This window comes from Pseudonaja textilis, chromosome 1 (genome assembly GCF_049901715.1).
Source record: "Pseudonaja textilis isolate UNSWEBS1 chromosome 1, rPseTex1.2, whole genome shotgun sequence".
In the NCBI taxonomy this organism is placed as follows: Eukaryota; Metazoa; Chordata; class Lepidosauria; order Squamata; family Elapidae; genus Pseudonaja; species Pseudonaja textilis.
In genome coordinates this window covers 67,161,365-67,184,091 of record NC_141990.1, presented here as the reverse complement: position 1 = coordinate 67,184,091, position 22,727 = coordinate 67,161,365, and the positions used below count along the sequence as shown (strand labels likewise).

General features: G+C 36.7%; 1 protein-coding gene across 7 annotated transcripts in view; it reads right to left on the bottom strand.

Moving 5' to 3' along the window:
• Positions 1–22,727, bottom strand: part of RGS7 (regulator of G protein signaling 7) — a 173,300-nt gene that overhangs the window by 4,421 nt on the left and 146,152 nt on the right. For all 7 annotated transcript variants that reach the window (XM_087937000.1, XM_087937016.1, XM_087937012.1 and 4 more), the window contains 7 exons: positions 20,706–20,780; positions 18,249–18,347; positions 16,419–16,480; positions 16,095–16,205; positions 15,270–15,395; positions 10,230–10,416; positions 3,284–3,373 (listed from right to left, as the gene is read on the bottom strand). In XM_087937000.1, the coding sequence (XP_087793126.1) occupies positions 3,284–3,373; positions 10,230–10,416; positions 15,270–15,395; positions 16,095–16,205; positions 16,419–16,480; positions 18,249–18,347; positions 20,706–20,780 (750 nt within the window). The remainder of the gene's footprint in view (positions 1–3,283; positions 3,374–10,229; positions 10,417–15,269; positions 15,396–16,094; positions 16,206–16,418; positions 16,481–18,248; positions 18,348–20,705; positions 20,781–22,727) is intronic.

Genomic DNA, 22,727 nt, shown 5'->3' with positions numbered 1-22,727 from the left:
GCAAAAAAAAAAAAAGACCATGAAAATAAAAGCACAATGAAGCAATGGGTTGCTAAAACACAAAAGTCATAAAAAGAAACCCACAACACAAAAGCAAGCGCAGAAGATGAAATGCTCGTAGAAATAGAAGGGGAAATATATTCCACCACCACCACCATTTTCCCCCCGATGCAGAGAGGTCCAAGTGCACAGAAGTATATAGGTCGCCCACCTGAATGTAGTTTTAGGCATGCAGAGGAGCACAGAGTAGCTGGAAGGGGCGGGGCAGAGAGAATAACACCTGGCAACCAAAGCAGTTGTCCCATGCTTCATCCATCCTCCCCCCCTTTACATGGAGGTCTGCCTGGGTCAGCTTTGACAGTGCTGATTCACTGGGTGAAAAACAGCACTGATGTACAAGATCATAGGTTTGCTTAGAATTAACTGCCAAGCCGATCAAACTGGGATAATACAAAACAAAACATTGAATTAAAACAGGACAAGGAGCCCTGAACATTCTGCCAATTACGTGACCTCTTACACAATCTAAGAACATAAAGCTTTTTTTAAAAAAAAAGATTAACCCTCTTCTGTTTAAGAAAAATTTCCATTTATTTATTGCATTAATAGTATCTCAACAGCAAGGAGGAGTGATGATTTTAAATAGTTTTCAAGGCACGCATGCCACTAAATGTTAGGGCAACTCATTACTTTAAGTTCTTTGTATCTTTTAAATGCTAAATAGCACAGATCATACCCCTGATGTACAGGGAGTTGGTTAACTCTTTTTTCTGCTGCCACAGGCCCAATAAGATGCCCCACCATATTGTTATTAGTCCTCAGAATCAAGACAAGCTTTGGAAGAGAAATTATTTTTATTGTATGCCTAGGTCAGGGGTGTCAAACTCAAGGCCTGTAGGCCATATCCGGCTCGCAGGGTGCTTAGATCTGGCCCACAGGACCAGCCTGGAAATAGCAAAGGACTGGCCTACAGCCCCCTGTGCCCCATTTTGGCCAGCAGAGTGCTGCAGGAAGCCATCCAGGCTAAAACAGGATGGCCCTCTCGGGCCCCATTTTGGCCGGCAGGGTACTTGCCAAGGCATCCGTCCCATCTGCTGTCTGTCTCATCTCGCCCCCCCCCCCAGCCCATGGAGGACAACTACAATACTGATCCGGTCCTCCAAGAAATCCAGTTTGACACCCTTGTCCTAGGTGATGCCTTCTCACACTTGCTGTTTGGATTGTTTAAATTTTTTTTCTTAGTTTCCTATTGCTTTTTACCTTTGAAAAGGAACAACACTGGATTATGAATTTGCACTTTTGATTTCCTTATGTTCTGTCTTTCTAATTTTGCAGACTGACACAACAAATCATTCCTATACAAGCATTATTCATTAAATTCTACATATAGCTGGCAAATCTGCTCTCTATTGTTTCTGCACTATTTTTTTTTCCTACAGGATCTTTTTATATTCAACACAAGGATCAGAAACAAGCTACATAAGTACATTATGTTGAATCTAGAGATGTGATGATTATGAATTCTAAATCATCAGAGTAACTGAACCTCCTTTTAAGATCTCCATGTAGTGTGGACAGATGTGCAAGACCAGTGGAAGCAGGCTATCCATGCATATCCATTCTCCACACCCCAAGGAAGTTCTCTCTGTGCATCCATGTCATTGCATTATTTATTCAGGGGCTTACACAAATGAGTGTCCCAGTAGATGGGTTTAGATCATCCAGCAGTAGTAAAAGTAATAATTAGTAACATAGAGCCTGTATGTGTTATGGTGCTCATAACACCCTGGAAGACATCCATGGACTTCCAAACTTAATAGTCATAGTATAATACATATTTTGAAGAAATATAAAAAGTCCAAACATTCCTAGCATCAAACTTCTCAGCCACGGAAGGTCTTGGTTCTCCATTAACACATATTGTGGGAAGATCAGAAGGAGGCAACAGCTTGTTTGACTGTGTTCAGAAATTGCCCATGACTAGGAACTTTAAAATAGGGAATCTAATCCCAGATTCTTCTAAACTACATAGACTATTTTCAGAGTTTTCTTCTCAAAAAGGAAGCTCAAAGGTAGAGCGGGAATGGTGGCTCAGATTACCTACCCTTACTATACCCCTAGAATTAGGGTAGCCAGTTATCTAGACTTATGCAGAACAATCTGGAGTTTTTGAAATTTGCTCTCTGGACAATTCTTTTGTGTTTGATTTTGCTTCTGTAACCTTTCTGGTAGGGTTGTTTAGTCTGAACTGCAAAAATCCAGACAATTTCTAGATGGCAGCAAAACCTTAGGGTTTTTCTCTGCCACCTATTGGTCTGTGTTTCTGCAGTCTACATTTGCTAGACCTATTCTCCAGATGTCTAACAGGATGTGAGATAGAGGCGGTAAAAGTACAAGTCTCAGGCATGAGACTGGTATGGTTGTCTCCAAGAAGTTTTTGCATTGGTGAGGCAGAATAGTCTGATCAAGACGAAGGTTAGTAAGGCAAAGAAAATGGCTGAATATTAAGGCAACTCTTTCTTCTTTCTTTTGGTGGCCAAAACTCCCGCTAAGAATGAATAGGAAGAGGATAGAAAAAAACAAACAACTACTGAGAGTGTTAGAGACAAAAGTGTATGGGTAAGAGTACGTAGAGTCTAAGTAAGTGTGGTAAGTAAATTATTTGTTATTGCTATATTTTGGGAGTATTAAGCTCACTGTCTGTTCTTTCATTGTGTTCTCCTTCCTTACTGTCACTGTTTATCTTTCTAAGGATGTTTTAGTGGCCATCTTACTGGAACTCTTTTTTTCAGACACAGATCCTGAACAAGACTAAGAAAATATAATTTCCAGTAACCAAGAATTTATCATTCTAAAGTTTTGTGCCTTTATTAGATATGAATTGAGTCCTGATTGAACTTAGTGGGACTTATCTTTGACTGCAAAAAACTGGGTAGCTTTATACAATCAAATCATATCTGCTGAAAAGTAAGAATCATACTACATTGACTATACTTGTATATCGTTCTAAAATGTTCTGACCTGCTCTTATCTGTCTTCCTAAATTATAGTACTACAATTCCTTTTAGAATGATACAAAGTAAATGTCAACATGAAATTAATTTGCTCATGCAAAGATGCAAAATAAATATAGGCATGGATCCCACCAGCATTATGGGATGCTCAGATTGAACTAAACTCTTCACCTACCAGATATACGGCTCATTTATCCAAAGAGAGAAAGTACAATAGATTGGAATGACTGCTGGAAGAATGGAAATACACAGAAAAGGTGGAATAATACCTTCTTCTTGGCCTGCAGTAATTCCTGATAGGCACTGGATCGTATAAAACGTGGATATGAATCACTTTTCATCAACTTGTAGATGTGCTCCTAATGTAAAAGAATATAGAAAAGTTTTTCACTTTTAAAATCTGATCTTTTGAAAGTAGGGTTTCTTTTTAAAGAAGGATACAGGAAAAATAATGCAAATTATTATGTATATGTGAAATTCATTCCTAGGGCAAGCATAGAAATATGGTTCTGTTAATACAGTGCTTACTAAATTATTTCTAATAAAGTTGCAAACTTTAGGGTTTTCAGTTAAAGAAATTAGCAAGAATTGGAATCAATCCAAGCATTATGAGGGTCTTCTGCACAAGCTAATTTACAAGGATTTTGTTTCAGCAAAAAGAGGCTTTGAATGACCATTTATCTAATTTGCCTGAATCAGTCCATTTTACACCAGTGTAAAATTTAGTGCAAAAATGTCAGGAATACCCAGAACTTTGGCTATGTGATATTCTTAAAATAATGATTGTTTAAAGAAAATCTACAAACAAAAGAGAATTTTTCCAGATCACTGAGTTTGGGATCATGACAATCAGTTTGGTCTGATGCCATATTGCATTGTGAATGAAAGGTTTATAATGCTGAATATTTTATTGAAATCTTTGTCACGTCTACAGGAACAACTATATATATGGGTCCTTCCCAAACAAAGAAAAGGAGGGAAGTGAGTGTTTTCTGAAAGCAGACTGAGAGACAACACAATGTGACACAGAAGACCAAGTCAGAGCAGAAGTTTGATTGAAAATAGGCTAATCAGAAACCTCTCTTGGGCAACCCTATTGCAAGACATTGAGCTGTTACATGTTTTCAGAGTTCTGTGTTTCACTTTTCAATAAACCAAGCCTCTTCTAACATAGGTGAAGAGTTTTTGTTCCTAGAACTTTTCACTGCTCAGGAAGGTGAGAACCTGGCTGGCAACAGTAGCATTTTTTTTTAATTTGGTTTGTCAATTTCTTACAAGATAATAAGTATAAGTAAAAACATAGTTATGAATACATGGATGCATATAAGAAAAATAAAAGAAACAATAGGACAGGGACGGTAGGCACATTGGTGCGCTTATGAATGCCCCCTACAGACCTCTTAGGAAAGGGGTGAGGTCAATAGTAGAGAGTCTAAGGTTAAAGTTTTTGGGGTTTGGGGAAGAAACCACAGAGTCAGGTAGAGTATTCCAGACATTGACCACTCTGTTGCTGAAGTCGTATTTCCTGCAATCAAGTTTGGTGCGATTAACCTTGAGTTTGTATCTATTGTTTGCTCTTGTGTTGTTATGGTTGAAGATGAGGTATTCATTGACAGGTAGGACATTGCAATGTATGATTTTATATACCATACTTAGATCGGACTGAAGGTGGTGTAGTTCTAGGTTTTCTAGGTCTAGAACTTCGAGTCTGGTGGCATAAGGTATTCTGCAACAAGTGGAGGAGTGGAGAACTCTTGTGAAATATTTCTGGACTTACTCAACTGATTCATAATGTGGGTTCCAGACTGATGAGCTGTATTCGAGTATTGGTCTAGCAAATGTTTTGTATGCTCTAGTTAGTAGTGTAAAATATTACCAGAGAAAAAGCTACATGAGATTAGGTTAACAACTCTTAATACCTTTTTGGCTATGTAGTTGTAGTGGGCTCTAGCACTTAGATCATTAGAGATGAGTACTCCAAGATCCTTGACAGAGTTTGGATCATCAACAAGGTCTTGACTATTCAGCCTGTATTTTATTTTCTGATTTTTTTTGCCAATATGTACGACAGAGCATTTATTTGTTGAGATTTGAAATTGCCATTTGTTTGACCTTTCTGATACATAGTCAAGGTCTTTTTGAAGGGTAGCAGTATTGTCTGTGGTGTTGAATAGCTTTACATCCTCAGCGAAGAGAACACAGTTGCTCTTGATATGATCACAGAGGTCATTTATGTAGAGTATGAAGAGAGTTGGTCCTAGAACACTGCCTTGGGGGACACCACTGTTGACAGGTACAGAATTTGATAGGACGCTCCCAATTTTGACCATCTGTTGTCTGTTTGACAGGAATGCTTCTATCCAGTTATGCAGGTGTCCAGAGATACCATAAGATTTTAGTTTTAGGAGTAGGCTGTCATGTACCACTGAATCAAAGGCTTTACAGAAGCCTTAAATTGAGTCTATTGCTTTGCCCTGATTGAATTGTGTAGTCCATATGTTTTTACAGTGTAAGAGTTGCAGATTACAGGATAGTTTTTTCCTGAAGCCAAATCGTTTATTAGAGAGCAGGTTGTTTGTCTCTTAGTGGAGGATAATGGATTCGTTAATAATTGATTCCATGACTTTACAGGTGATGCAACATAAAGAGATTGGTCTGTAATTTTCAACTAGGCTGGTGTCTCCCTTTTTGAAGATGGGGATGACCGTGGCTAGTGACCATAGGTTTGGAAAGGAGCTGGAAGATTCCTGAAAGATTTTTCAAAGATTATGCTTAGAGGTTCAGCTATGGCAATGGATAGCATTTTTATGAAGTAGGCACATATTCTACCTGGTCCAATAGATAGAGATGATTTTAGATTGTGTAGTGCTTTTTCAACGTTGTCTTCTGTAAAATCGATATGTATTAGATAATTGCAGTTGTCTGTGGTTTGACTAGGAAATACTGGGCATGATCCATTGCTGTTTACAAATACTGAGCTAAAGAATGTGTTAAAGAGGTTGGCTTTAATGGTATCATCATTGCAGTCTTTACCATTAGGTCCTTTCAGGGGTGGGATGGACCTTGAGTCTTTTAGTTTGTTTACAAAATTGTAGAAAGTGTGGGCGGAATTGGTGCATAGAAAGTTTTCCTCTTGTTTAATGTGATAATTGGTGCATTCAGTCTTTATCTGGTGACATAAATTTTTGTATCAGATTTTGAAGTTGGCAACGTGACCAAATTTGTTTTTCCTCCAAAGTGATTTATTTTTGGATTGAAGCTTCCTTATTGTTATGGGTAATTTGTTTTTTTCTCGTTTTGGGAGTTGTTATTGGTACATATAGTTTGATGACTCCTTTGACTTCAAGTAAAAATATGTTGTAATGATCTTCAACAGTATTGCATCCAGTAAATAAAAATTGCCAATTAAGGGATGAGAGATCATTGTCTATAAGATCATAGTTGCCTTTTTTGAAGTTATAATTGGGGATCCTGTCATTGTGATGATTTTTGTGTGGACATTTGTTGAGACAAAAGTCAATCATGCTGTGGTCACTGTTGGAAAAGGGTTCTTTAATTTGTATTCCATAAATTGAATTCAAACTATTGCAGAAGATGAGATCGAGGCAGTTGTTAAGTCTAGTTTTGTTGGTTACTAGTTGTTCCAGTCCTAGGTTTGTTACAGCATTGTAGAAGGTTGCATGTATGGGTAGGTAGATTGAAGTCACCAAGAAAGATAAAAATGTGTTGGCAGGATGTTGCCCATGTTAGTAGTAAATTTAGCTTGTTTACATGTTCGATGTCATAATCAGGGGCTCTGTAATCATGTTACTCTATAACATAGTAAGAATTGAAATGTGATATTTAAGGACAGTTCACAGACAATGGTCTCAGGAAGAGCAAGCTCCTGGGTAAATTGGATGTTTTTTAGATGTAAGGACTTTTTATAGAAGATAGCAACACCACCTCCTCTATGGATTTCACAATCTGATCAGTAAACATGATAGTCTCTTACTGTGGTAATGGAGTCAGGGAGAGATGCATTGAGCCATGTTTCACAGACAAATATGATGTCGAATTTAGCCATATTTAGTAAGAGGAGAAATTTGGGTATTTTATTCACAAGGCTTCTTGCATTGAGTAGCTTGCATTTAAGGCCAGCTGTAGTTGGATTTGAGGTAGTTAGGGGCGTGCGTGCCTAGTTTTGAGTGATGGTGGGTTGGATGAGGTAGGGTTGGATGTGGAATTGTGGGTTGTGTGACTTACTTTTTATACAATCAGTCAATGTAAAGATCCTTCTCTCCATTATCTAGATGTCTTTTGAGTTCATTGCAGAGTTCACGGGAGCAGATTCTTTGCAGTATGGATTTTATATTGGATTTTATATTAGCTTATTTAGGTTTTTAATTTATATAGCTTTATAATTGTAAGCCACCTAGAATTATCATGAGGTAAGATGGGCGGCCTATACATTTTATAAATAAATAAAATAAACACTGTTCATTTGGCTTATAAAAACATTTATTTATTTCTAAGATTACTTACTTGTCCTACGGCTAATGTTATCCTGAGTGATACACATAGTAAAAATATAAATATAAAATATATAAAAATATAAATCAAATTCCATATAAATCAAAAACTAATAATCTTTGATGGCAGGACAGTTTTCTCAACCACATATCCCAGGTGTTTATCCCCACAAGAATAATCCCATGTGGGCTAAAGGAAACAAAGTTATTCTCCTCTATGGCTGACCCCAAAATACTTGTTTCACACACACACACCCCAAAAATTCGCCTTTTTCAAATGGATGAAAACAATTTTATTTTGTAGAGATTTTGAATGCTGGTACATTTGGGTTTCTAGTTCCATGGTTCTAATGTCATTGTATTATAAATTTCTTGGAGTCTCTAAAATGAGTAAGTATACAGAGTTTTGTATAATTGTAAAATAAATAAAATAATCCAGTAACAGAAACAGAGGATAAAAGAGACATCATATAATATAATGGAAGTAAAGACCGAGCAGCAGGATAAAGATACAAAGCATTAAAAGAGATTTTTTAAAGTATTTCCCTGATGCTGAAAAGACAATACATGATAGTGTAATTTGTAAAATGGCTACTGAAAAGTCTTGCTTCCAAGAAGTCACCCGCTAAGTTAATATTTGAGGATTTCTATAATTTTTAAAGGTGCAACAGGATAAAAAGTACATAAAATACCTCTTCATTTTTAAACAGTCGTACTTCTGTTTAGACAACTGTCAGCTGATGTTTTTTCATATAACACAGCTTCTAAAACAAGTGTGCTCAAGCACACAGCTCACATCAGCCCACAGCCTTAAACACAAAGCTGTACCTCAGAAAAACAAAGATAGAGCAACTATGACAGCTTGACAACTTGACATGCTGGCTGAAGAATTCCAAGAGTTGAAGTTCCCACATCTTAAAGTTCTCAGGTAGAGAAACACTGCACTTTCCAATCACTTCCACTAATGCAAACCAACCTAGAAACCAACAAAGCACTGGTACAGAAAATACGTATATAGACAGCCACCTAGTGGCATGAAAAATTATTAGTATTTTCTGGATAGATTTTTAGCAAGTAGAAAAGTTCAGATGCATTTTTAAATAACCTGTGTCACCCTGCATTTCTGGCCCTTGTCAGTAAGTTGCAGATAGCTGCAGCCGATGTCTCTGGCCAAATTTACTGTGAGTTGAAGGTAATGTTCAAGATATTGGACAGCTGTCTAACATTCAAGTACTATTAAGTTAATTTAGCTTATATACTTGAAGAAGACTGAATTTGGGTATGATTCTCCAATTCATTTGAGGAAATAAATATTTTTTTAGTGAAAGTGATTTAGGGTGATTTGGATTAATTAAGTAGCTTGTTTATAATTGTTATAAAACAGCTATTCAGTTTGTATCTGAAAACTATGTGAGTAATCCCAGTGCCAAATAAACATACCGAATCCAAAGCAATATATCACAATTCACAGAACAATTTGCTATTGCAAAGCTCAATAACATGCAATATTTTGGATGAAAGAACATCTATGAAAATTGAACTTTTGTAGAAAATTTGTTTCAATGCACATTAATACATTGTCAAGTTTGGCAGGCTCAGCTTGGCACCTCACAGGCATCCTGCCACCAAAAGCTAGATGGGCAATAAAGCTGTCTATGATGGGAAACAGGGAGATGGGGGGGGGGATGGGAGATGATAAAGACCCGAGAAGCTCAGAACAAGTATGAATCAAAATCCAAGGCTAGGCACCCTGAGAAAGAATGTCAATCACCCCAAAACATCTCAATTGGCTGAAGATTGACTGGCCATTGGGTGAGGGCTGAGATGAGGGAAACCTTTCTGAACCCTTTGAGCATGAGAAACCCAGAGCTGGCCTGATTTTACTCTAGCCAATATCTTTTCAGTAAAATAACCTTTCAGTTCAACCAAATGGAGTCAAGGGTCTTTCTTTCCTAAGGGATCAGATTAGGGCAGGTCTGACATATGTAATGTTGAGTGAAAGAGATAATTTGTCAAGATAAAAGTGCTATTTCATTTTAAATTAAATTGAATTTAAATTGAATTATTTCAGTTTAATCAAATTCTTCCCTAGCCAGAGGGATTCTCAGAGGAGATGAGGCAAGCAAGTGACAAAAACAGCACTGTGGCATCTTGACACAAGCTTCATCATATGTACAAAAGAGGTATGGCTTCAATTACTATAACACAAGTCTGCCTTCATCATACTTTCACCTTCTGTTGCATTAAAAGATACAGTTTAGAGTAGCTCTGTGGCCATTCCCCAAACTTTAGGAGCTGACTTGCTGCTTAAGATCAATGTGCATCTCTAGGTGCAGTGGGGGGGGGGAAGGAGTTATAGTATATTTCCATTACTTACATAGTATTTCTAGAATGTAAAGTAACTTGGTTAGCCTATAAACCATAGCACATTATATGCTTATTAAGAAACTTTATTATTACAAATAAAAATTTGTTGATTCGGGGAAATTATATCTAGGCTTTATTGGCGGGTGCCTATTTTTAATTAGTGGACAAGTTATTAAAACAGAATGTAAGTTGAATTTCTAGCATATTGCATGCATATATGGTAATGCCCTTTATTAAATACAGGTCTGGAATATATTAGAAAAGGAATGGTGAAGCCAGAAACAGTTTGTCATAGCTATATTTCTCCATCAAGACATCAAGACACCGGTACACCAACCTGAGCATCGTCAAATGTATATCGCCCTGGTTCCTTCACATTCTGTGTGGTTTTGTCATAACTTTTTGAGTCTAGATTAATGGCACTTGGTGCTCCAGGGGCAAGGAATTCTTGCCAGATTTCTTGTACTCTGACAGGAACCTCTCGGATGGGTCTCTTCTTTAGATCTTCTACTGCTAACCAGAACCTGTATAAGAAAATGGGCAAACAGCAGTAATGGACTGGATACTGAATTATCTTGAAAGGTTGGTTTGATTTTTAAAACATCCCTTTAAAAATACATGTAGAGTCCTGAAAGCATTCCATCGTCTCTCTAGGGTCTCATTTCACTTTAATGTGAAGTAGATGAATCCATTTCTCATCCATATTTGTGGTTGTGTTTTTTTTCTCTTTCATAGTTCTTGTCCGTATTCACATTACTTTTGAGATGTTTCAAAAATAACTCCAAGCATTAACTTAAATACATATTTAAAGTATTTTTTTCTCAAAAATTTGATAAACAGATAACTTCAGAGTAAGGACCTAGTAAATTTTTTATAGACATTTCAGAATTTGCAGTGACTGATGTCTGCAACTATCTTACTGTAGTTGGGAGTTCAAAGCCGCTGAACATGGATCTCCAATACAGGGCAACTGTATTTAAGGTACTGTTATTTTAATTATTAGGCATATCTTGTGGACAGAGACAATTCAGGAGAAGTAGACAAATGATTTTAAAAAGCTGCATTGTTGTGATTAAAGCTCTGCCACTTTTATATGTGCATCATGGTGGTACATGTTGGTTTTACCATTTTGACCACCAGAACCTATCAGTGCTATGGTTATAGCTAGGGGCACTAAAGGCAATATTGGCTCATTTTGTATTGAGTGACTCCTTTCAGCAATCTATAATCATACTTTAAAACTAATGACCATATGTCATATAAAAATGGAGAGATTGCAGTATTATAATCATGGTGGCATTTTAAATAGCCCTGGTTTTAATTAAATCCATAATTAATCAACATTAAACATAGAATTTATCCGTATAAGAGAGGTACTGAGTTTGATTTGAGAGGAAAAACAATCCTCTCTCTAGAGTTTTCTTTAGGATTCTAATTTGATTGGCCAAGAAAAGAAATATGAAACATCAGAGTCAGATGGGAACAAGTGGGTTCTATCTAGTGATGGGTTTGCCTTCTTTCTTCATTGAATACTTCTGTTCATGGAAGGCAGTATGCTCAATTTTCATCATCCCTTTGGTCTTTTGCAGCCTTCTGTGATAGATGTCATTTCAACCCCTAGATAAGTACATCCTACATTCTATGTGTAAGTGAGCAAGGTGAGATCCACTTTGGTGTAGTGGTTAAAACACCAGCTGGAAACCAGACCTTGCATTTGTGGGAAGAACATGAAGGAGGAGGAGGAGGAGGGGATGGAGGAGGGGGAGGGGGAGGGAAGTGGGGAGGAAGAGGAGGAAGAGGAAGAAAATCCTTGATTCTGTGGTCAGTGGGACATGAGGTGCTAAGAATCAATGTACCTGGATTTATACCTTTAACACTCTAACCCAGGAGTGGGAAAATATGGGAACTTTATGACCTGTCAATCTCATGACTGGCTCAGGAATTCTGGTAGTTAAATTCCACAGGTCATGACTGCCCACCCCATCCAAATAATCTTCAATACTTCAGAAAGTAGAAGAAGCAATGAAAAATAAAGCTTGTCCTCTTGATTATTCCATTAAACCAATGCACTGACTGTAAGGAGTATGTCACTGAATTAAAATTCTTTGGACAGTTTGGTTTAGAAGAATATAATTACTCTTGTTTATACACAGTATAAATAAGTCAATATTTAAATATCTATTTAAATTACATAACAGAATAGTTCACACCAAAGAACAATTTCTTTCACACAATCAACCTTAAATAACCTCCTCAGTTCACAAGGATATGTCAGTAACAATATTCAGTTGAGGCCTCTGATCCCTCTTCTAACATGGAGTATTCATTAAGCAAAAGATCTCTTGCATCTTCATCCAGCTGGCCTTTCAATAAGGTCACAATTTATGGTACTCCCAGTCAGGAAGGCAAGAAGGCTACAAATACCTTCTGTGCTTTCAGCAATGCTGTCCTAAGAATAGTTGTCAGGTGTGCGGGACAGGTTTTGCCTTCTTTGATTTTACATTTTAAGAAATAGATACCCACCTATAAACAAAATCCATGCCTAACAAAAATTGATACCAAGAAAAATTCAGCAGTAGTGAATGCAGAATGGGGTCCTAACATTTATGGTTAAAGAAATGCAGTAAAATAACAGTGAAGAAATGAGAGCTGCATTTCACTATATATGAACCTGTACCCAATAGCTATCAAAATTATAAGAAAAAAGGCAGACAGGTAACAGATATCTAAGGGTACCATTTCTAAGCTTCCTATGTTTTTTTCCCGTGTCTGCTTGATTTCAGAGTATTTTGTAGCAAGAAAATCAATGTTTATTTATTTTTCTGCAGAGAAGATCAAACAAGAATGATTAGAGGCTGGAGGCTAAAACATACAAAGAACAGTTACAGGAAGTCTACTGTGTAGTCTAATGAAAAGAAGGACTAGGGGAGACATGATAAGCAGAGTTCCAATATTTGAAAGGCTCCTACAAAGACAGGGTGTCAAACTATTTTCAAAAGCACCAATAAGCAAGTCGAGTAACTATGGATGGAAACTAACCAAGGAAAGAAGCAACCTAGAAATAAGGAGAAATTTCTTAAATGTGAGAGCACTCAAACAATGGAACAACTTGCCTTCAGAAGTGATCGGTGCCCCATCACTAGAGGCTTTCAACAAGAGATCGGATAACCATTTACCTGAAATGGTATAGGGGCGCCTGCTCAAATATAGAGTGTAGACTAGAAGAACTCAAAGTCCCTCCCAATTCTATTATTCTATATTCTATGTTCTTTCTCCTATGAGTTACATAGGAGGTAATCACATATTGGAATGAAAATGGACAATGCAAATAATAAGGAAAAATAACAACAAAGCTGAGGCCAAGAGTAAGAACAAGTCAAAGCAGCATTGGAAGAAGAGGTCTGAGTCTCAGATGAACAACAGTTGCTGCAAACAACTCAAAATAGAGGAATTTTTGCTGCACAAAGAAATGGAAAGTGAGTCATGCATCTTCTTATTTTTCAATAAATATGCTGTTTTGGATTTGGATAGAGCTGTCATGCCTAGAGGATAAGGAACAGTTGGAAAATAGCAAATAACCTAAGGACAAAAGGACCAAAGGGCAGAGGAAGATAAATTTATCTTGAGAAATACATGACATTGCAAGAAGCATTATCAAAAGATGAAAAAGAACCCAAGCTATAAGAAATATTATAGGAATGAAAATAAAACAAAAGAGAACTCATCAGAGTTCCTTTTTGATTTTTAGCTAAATTTTAGTGGGCTTTAATTTTATCCTGTGTGTATGAATATATGGCATTGATGCTGAGTGCAGAGAAGACTGACAAAGATAGTGAGATTTGAGGCTCAATCCTACAAACGACATCAGTTAAAGGAACTTGGTATGTTTAGCCTAAAGAAGAGAAGGTTATGGAGAGACATATAGCCATTGTCCAATATATGAAGGGCTGCAACAAGGAAAAGGGTGTAGATTTATTTTCCATAGCTCCTGAAAATAAGATGAGAAGCAACAAGTGGAAGCTTTTCAGTGAAGATTTAGACTTGAAATAAGGAAAAATTTCCTGACTGGGAGAGCCATTAAACAAGTGAACAGTCTAGCTCCTGATGTAGGTGGAAGTAGTCAAGAAAATATTGGAGAGCCATTTGTCTGGCTTGAAGATTCCTGCATTGGGCCGGGTTTGAACTAGAAGACCTCCAATAACCCTTCAACCCTATGAATCTATAATAATGTGTTGCAGGCTCTGGTGCTGTATCCATGCAATTATCAGCAAATTTATAATGTGGATACAGCAAATTTCAAATCTTTTATGACTCCATTCTACAAACAAAACACCTGTATTTCTACAAATTTCTGTGTCCTTAAGCTCAAAATTCAGCTCATTATTTTTCTTACCCTTAGGAATCTCAAAGGAAACTCAAAGTATATTTTAAATGTTACCTTATATTGACATTATGTGCCTGTATTGTTTGTTTGTTGGTGCAATAAAACTGTATCTCTATCCTTAAGAAAGTACTCTTCTATCGCTAACATCTTCAGAAAAAAAACCACAAGGAAGTACACAAACATGCATAGCTACTTGGTTGATATTTTAATTTACCTACAGCTCCTTCTGCTACATTAAATGTTACTCCACTGTTCAGGATTAATCAGTGGGACAAAGTATACATTGAACATCTTCACCCTAAGGAAATTTCCCAAAGGTGCGATTTAAAAGGCATTTTGCTTCTTATCCAAAAATCTTTTTATTCATTAAGCTTTGTAATGGATAAGAAGTGAAATGTTTTCAAGGAAAAAAAAACAAGGAAGTCCAGTTGCCTTTTTAATAGCACCTTTGGGACAACCATGACTTGGATGCATTTGAGAATCTCCATAGATAGGAGATTCTAGGGAAATACTATTTCAACCCTATACTTAACTTTTCTCTAGAATGAGTAAATTTCTTTTAAACAGGGAACAGAAAGAAAATTGGCTTCACAAAGTAGGTACAAACATTGATCTTAAATACATCTTTTATTTCTCCTGTTCTAGGCTTCAGAAAGAAAAATAATAATAACGCAGCAGTGATTATTAACATGATGATAATGATCACTGGCCAAATAATACATATTCTCAGGAAGGCTCAACAATTCCCCTCTGACAGATTACTTACTGGTTATACTCTCAATAACCAGGAAAAGAGAAGTGGAAACATCACTCAGGTCTTCCCAGAAGGATTATATAAGCTAGGCCAGATGTGAAATTGGACTCCTGCTATTGCCTCATTAAAAAGCTTCCATGGGTGGCAGTTGAGCACATTGAGGAGAAATAACAGATTCATCCCAGTTATACTATTTCCTTAGACAGCCCAGATATCAACGAGTGGAGGGAAAGGCTAACCTTAAATTCTCTGAACTAAATTCAGACTCCAGGAATTTGAGGAACTGTTCTCTTCCCACCGGGTCTTTCAGAGCTTCATCCATGCCAAAGCCCCACCGCTTTACTCTTTGCTGATGTGGCTCTTTGCTGAAAGGAAACAAACCAACCAACAATCCCTCAGACTTGTTGAAATAGCTCAATTGGCCATGTATCTGCCTCGCTATGGGGAGAAGATGATGCAGGCCATGCAGAGTAACCTAACCACATATAGGGCTACTTCAACTGCATATTACTTGCAGTAAATGTGTGCCGCACTACAACTATGGTAGAGACAGATAACTAAAGCTTTTTTTCATGCTAAAGTTCAAAGAATGTTAATCTCCTAAATAGCATCAGTTCAGTTCAGCATTTTGGCCAAGAAAAATAATCCTATTAGTGTATTTGGTTCCACTATTATTAGGCCTCTATTGTTTGTACATTCATATGGGTGGTTATATGGAAACTGTACTATTTTCGGCATGGTGCAATTCCTCCAGCATCTCTCTCTCTCTCTCTCTCTCTCTCTCTGTGTGTGTGTGTGTGTGTGTGTATGTTTTCCTTGCTTCACACTCGCAAGCAATTCTAGGGAGAGAGCACTGCTTGATAACACAGACAGAATTTAGAAACATAAAAACTGGGTCCCTGCTGAAGTCCTTGATTGTCCTTTACTAAGGAAAACCTTTAACAGCAAAACATTGTGAAAAATATTATTTCTTCTTCTTTCACGCAATCTGATTTTTTAAACTAATGCTGCTGAATATCTGTTAGTTATTTGGGGAAAAAAGAGCAAATTTACTCCTGACATACCTTATTTCTGTTTCCCAGAAAGTAGGATCATCTGACAGCCAAGGATTAGAGGGATCAGATGACTGCAGGAAAGGGTCGTATTCCAAATACTGCTCGGTATAAGTTAATAAACTAGAAAAACACAATCAGCTAACATTTTTACAATGCATTTATTACAAAGAGTGTTAAGAACCTATTTTTACAAAGGAAGGTCTAAATATATTTTTCTCAGCTATGTTGGAATCATTCATTTAATAATTGCCCTCCCCTTCCCCTCCCACTTTTTTTTTTTTTGTGAGTACAGAAAATGGCAGCTTTTTGACAAATTCATGGTAATATACATACCTTTCTGCAACTTTTGACATTTTTAACCGATGTCTGTCTAGCTGTATTTGCCAATATTTTATCTACAAAAGGCAAACAAAAAACAACTGATAAAAGTCTAAGGTTTGAGTAAGCAGAGATTAATTCGGTCTAAGAAAAATGGAGCATTTTATATGAACTCGTGCTAAGCCATGAGATCTTATGCATTGAGCTGTTTATAAATTAAGTCAAGAGAAAACCCAATCCAGCTCAAGTAAAGATCTCATAACAGCGCAGTCACGGTCAGTAATATTGAAAGGACTTTTGCCATTAAATCTAAAGGGATGTGGATTTTTGTAGATCCACATCCTTAAAACTCCCATTAAAACTAAAAATATACAAACGCATGTAATTTTGGTAATTATTTTGTATTTAGAATGCAAATATATTTAGTTTTGGGTACTTAGATTATCATCAATCTAAGAGGACAACCCCACTTTCACTACCCCTATAGTCACACATACAGGTATGTTACACAATATTTATTAAAATCAAGATTCAAAGCAAGTCTGAACATAAAAATCACTCCGAAGTTCAAGTATGTAAATATAGTTGGATCATACCCTAAAATAAGATCAACAGTCCACATTACTTTGCAGCTCATGGAAAACTGTTCAAATATTGGGTTTGCAACAAAACATGTATCGTTCATTGGCCTAAGGACTGTTCCATGAGAATAACTGGGGCACATAGAATCCTCGTGGTTGGCAGGAACTGCAGTTTCACCTCATCCTAAGCCCTCTCTAGCCACATACCTTGAAGTTAGGACTGCCAAGTATGAGAGAGGCAGAAATAAGTGAGGGGAGCACAGATTGGAACTTGAAGTATCTATCTAAAGAGCCCTGGTGGCCCTGTGGTTAGAATGCAGTATTGTTCAATCCTGACGTGGCTCAAGGTTGACTCAGCCTTCCATCCTTCTGAGGTTGGTAAAATGAGGACCCAGACTGTTGGGGGAAATATGCTGACATTATAAAACACTCAGAGAGTGCTATAAAGCACAATAGAGCAGTATAAATGTCTAAGTGCTTGTTGCTATCTGTTAGAGAATAGCATTATTTCCCAGGGATTGATTCTTGAAATGCAATAGATAGCTTGATAGCTAGATGACAGATAGCTAGATGATAGATAGCTAAATAGCTAGCTAGCTAGAGTATGAATACATACATACATACATACATACATACATACATACATACATATAGAAAGAGAAAGAGAAAGAGGGAGAGAAATATGTGGGTGTGTGGATGTGTGAGTGTGTAAAACACACAAATAAGCACAAACGGAGAGAAAGAGAGTCAGCTACCTCTATCATCCATTGAAATTCACTGAAATCTATAGAATATAATAAATCAAAATTATAACCTTTAATGTTTTTAGGAAAATGCATTTTAATATGAAATGGAAGCAACTGGTGATGGTGGTAAAATGTAGCCTCTTGTATTGTATTTAAACATGTTATGAATCAAACCTTAAAAACAATGCTATTCCCAGATGGACATTCCCTTTTTCTCCCATCTATGTTTTCCCCACTTGCTTCCAACACTCTCAGCCACGACTCATCTTCTATTAGCACAGAGCAACATCAGACTGAGAGCCTGGGAGCCCTCTGGGTTAGCCATTATGGAACTGGACTGCCATGTATTCTGACAGAATGGAGCATTTCATTCAGTTCTGACATTTTCAAAATATTCCAGGCATTCGTTTAAAGTAATACATAATATGTTTTATACTTTGATTTTTCAGAATGCAATAAGTTCAGTGTTTAGTTTTGCTATATGGGTGAGTAAATCAAATAAATATAGTCTCACAAACCTCTTGACACAATTGCTCTTCTGTGGGAGGTTTTGTTTCTGGCATTGGTGTGTGCGTAGGACTATGACTTCGAATATCATTCTGTAATCCATAAACAGACTGCATATAAAAGTAGAAGAGATGTTAATACAACAACAGAGTTCTGCTATTCCTGTGCAATTCCATCAGTGGTCATGGGGAGAAGCATCTATGGGTACTGCTATGAGGGGTTCCAGAAGGTTCAGTGCTCTTCTCTATATTGCTCAACATCTACTGAAAGAAGTCAAATGTCAGACTGGGGTGAACTCTTATCAATATATGAATGAAATTCAGGTGTACACTGCTACTTTGGACCAAATCAAAAATAGTGTAGAAGTCCTGAACATCCACATCAGATGAGGCAAAACATACCCTGGACAGAGTTGCTCTTCATCAGTAAAGAACTAGATAATTCAAAAACATTGACCTTGCATTATTCTGAATAGGGTTGTGCTTTTCCTGAAGAAGGTAGCTTGTGACTTGAGGCCTTCTTGTACTCTCATCTCCTGCTGAAGCAACTGGTGGAAGTATAGCCAAGGGCACTTTCATTCATGATGTTACCTAGTTTGGCTAATCTAACATCTGCTAGTAAACAACCAAGCTCAGAGAGCACCAAGGACCCCTCATTTCAACTCTGAGCTACATTCTCCTTTATTGGAAAAAAACAAGTATATTACAAGGAGATACAAACCTATGTGAGAATTATATTAACATTGATTATTGATAGAATGGTGAAGTGAAAAAGTGAACACTCCAGTGTTTTATATACTGGTCTATGAATAAAGATTTGGTTGATTTATAAAAGTAAATTGAATGGGTGTGTGTGTGGAGAAATAACAAGAGAGGGGGTGAAGAATTAATGAGAGCTAAATGAATTCCAACTGAACAAAAACGTGAATGATCAGAAATCAAGAAGTATGTTGAGGTGGTTTGACCATATAAAGGCAATTAATGTAGATAGAAATGTAAACAAACGTTTAAAGATAAGGTGAATGGTTTGAATAAAGCCATAAATGAATGTAAGGGAAAGAAGTATAGTTTGCAGGTTTAGAAAGATATAGTACAGGGTTGTCAAACTCCCAGCCCATGGGCTAGCTGTGTCATGTGTTAGCCACATCCACACTCAGTTTGCAAAGCGGGGGAAGTCCCAATATAACACGTGATGATGACGTGACACCCCTGGTATAATGAATGGTATTGGTATTAATAGGTTTAAGGGGACTTCCTTTCCCTATCTCACATCTTAAAGTTGTCTGGGTTACTGTTTCTTACTCCTTTCCTGTGTTTTGTATAACATTACTTAAATCAGTAAAGAGAGGTTGGTGGTTAATGTGGGGGTGTTTCTATCTATCTAAAGATCCAAAAACAGCTGTGGTGCTTGTGGGCTAATTTTTTTTAAAGTTACGAATTCTGTGATGGCCTATTATTTGTACATATCTTCAGCGTATGCCAAACATTTGAGATGTGACTAATTCTTGGCACAACTCTTTTACACATACAGCAGCCAAAATGTCATTATAACCTACTGTAACAAAGCTGATTATTGGCTTAAACACTAATATTTTAACCGAACCACAATGCATTTTGGATTGCCATCTTATTTCATTCAAAAAGGTACAATACAGTGAAATTCTAATCCAGTATAACAAATATGTGGTTTTAATTCTAATATTTGAAAATGTCACCACCTTTTCATTCTCACATTGGATAGTTTTGTAGTCAGGTCTGGGAACCTCTCTATGTCATTGCAGTTAATTTAAAAGGGATGATTATTGTTCCTTCAAAGACTAAATCAAGGACCAGTTTCTCTACTGCAGTTATGTAGCCATATTGCTGGAACTCACGCCTGCTATAATATAATGCTGTTACAGTATAATTCTTTCAGATGTATAATTACTATTGCCAGAAAAATTTCATGAACACCATGACCAGAAATATCCATGCTCCAACATCTGACCAAGCAGTTACTAGCCATATCAGGACTTGCAGTTCCTGAGTTTACAGCCGATGTTCATGATGGTGACATCCATCATTAAATAGATCTGTTCTTGATGAACAGGATAGAGGTAAAAGTTGAGTCATTACTGCAGAAACTATTTATTGAAGAGTCATGCACTAATGTTGCACTTGCTGTCACAAAAGAAGTGCATGGGAAGACTCCTACTGAGACCATCCGGAGAAGTTTCTGTTATTTGCAAAAGAGTTGAGTTTGCTAAATAAAAATGAAGAACTGGCGAAGGGATGGAGAATATTTTTTCTAAATATAAAAAAAAACGAAGCATTCATTCCATTGGGGAAAAAAATACTTGCTTCTAGAATAAACTTGTTTTCATTTTTTAAAGAATTGTATATACCCAGAATTATTATAATGGATTTCTTCACTATAAGGGAAAGCAAAATATGCTTATATGTAGATAATTACTAAAGATAAGAACATACCTTTCTTGTTTTGTGAGGATTTCTCATTCTTGAAGACTTTTTAATATCAACTTCCGTCGTATTTACACATCCAGGCTAAAACCAAAATATAGATAAATGTGATTGCTTTATGTTAGCATCTGAATCCACAACCAAATTAAGATATCATGTTTGCCTCTGTAATGTGTTGGAAAGGTTTTAGCTAGTGAATGGTCTCATAAACTCAAGCTGCCTTCATACAAATATTCTTGGTGTTGTTAGATTTTGTTTCCCATGAGCCCCATACATGTAGCCTAGCAAACAGGCAATATTATATAATACCATCTTATGTGATTATCTGTATAAAATTACTCTTCGTGATGGCACCCAAATGTAAATAAAATTCCTAAACCAATTATCACTTATATTATAGAAACCCAATGTTTTTCCATGCTTGTTTTAAAAGTAACTATCTCATCTATTGTAAAATAAGAAATACAGTTTATTTACTGGTTGAATGAATTGAGAACAGAAGTCCAACAGCAAAAGAGTTTAAGGGGAGAATCCCTTTCAAACTTCCCATCACTGGAAAACTTGAGAAGGGAACAAAAAGAAGGGAAGAAGAAGATGAACCAAAAAACAGACAAAGTAGGACACCTCCTACTGGTGGTTTTTACAATATAAAACTGAAGTTGTGGAGTCCTTGGTATTCTATGTTCATGCTCTTGCCTGGAAACAATCTGGCAAATGTTTGCAGAAAATATGAAATGTCAGTTGTACTTGAATAAGTAGCAAGAACTATAGCAACAAATGGGCATACTTCAGCTCATGAAGATAAAGTTTTATCAGACAGGCAAAGGAAGTACTAGAACATGAGTTGATAGAAGAAGCAACTCTCGACAGGGAAAAACAAGCAATGGAATTGTCCCTGTGGGTAAGCATTGTCACAAAAAGCAAGAAACTGCGAACATCCCTGAAGACAAACATACAATTTAAAATTATCTTGATAGGGTAGAGAAATAGATAAAAATGAAGAATGAAATTCAAAAAACTTGCAAGAAGCTCTTCACCCAGAAATGAGATGCATAGGTGTAGCATCCGGGACACCTAGTTTGGTAATAAAGTGCTTATAACAATTTTGGAATAATATTGACTACAAACCAAATAAGTGTCAACATCATGAGCTAGCTATAAAAAAAGGCACATGGAATTTTAGGACACATGAAGAAGCTTCCAAAGCACAAGAAATAATCGTTCCATTTTATTCTGCATTGATCAGATTTCAACTTGAGTTTTATGCCTAGTTTTTAGCACCCTACTTTAAGAGGTTCAGAGAAGATTGATTAATCAGGGAGCTAGAAATTAAGTGCTTTGAGGAGAGTGAAAGAACTGGAATATTTAACTTTGAGAACAGAAGACTGATGAGAGACACAATAGCATTCCTTGTATATCTCAAGCGACATTACAGAGAAGGTAAAAATGCATCATTCTTCTAAATCCAAAACATGGGAAAACGGATTTCAGCTACGTGTAGATTCAGACTAGATTCAGACTGAATAGATTCAGAGGTTTAAAAAATCCTGACAGTAAGAGCAGTCTGACAGTGGAACCAATTACCCAGCAACTGGCCTTATCTTCACTGGGTGTGTAGAAATAGAGGCTGGACAGCTTTCTATTAAGAATCTTTCATTTAAGTTTTGGCATTGAGGAAGATGTTAGACCTGAAGGTCTAAAAAGCCCCTTCTAACTTCATGATTGCATGATTAAATATTATAATCGAATGGCAAATAAATATAGAGCTATTGATCCACTGCTCCCATCAGTAACCATAAAGCATCTGTTTTTCATTTTACAAGCATGGATTTGTAATTACTTCATTGAATTTAATTAAATCTTCTTGTTGCAATTGCTGCTTTATATGTCAGTGGCTCAGGGGAAGGTTTTGGAAAACAACTGTAGACACTCTGTGGGAGAATGTCACAGCCTGGATATGATATGATATGATATGATTTTAAGTCAGCATTTCCTTTAGCATCATTGTAAGTTTTATGGTAAACTAATAAA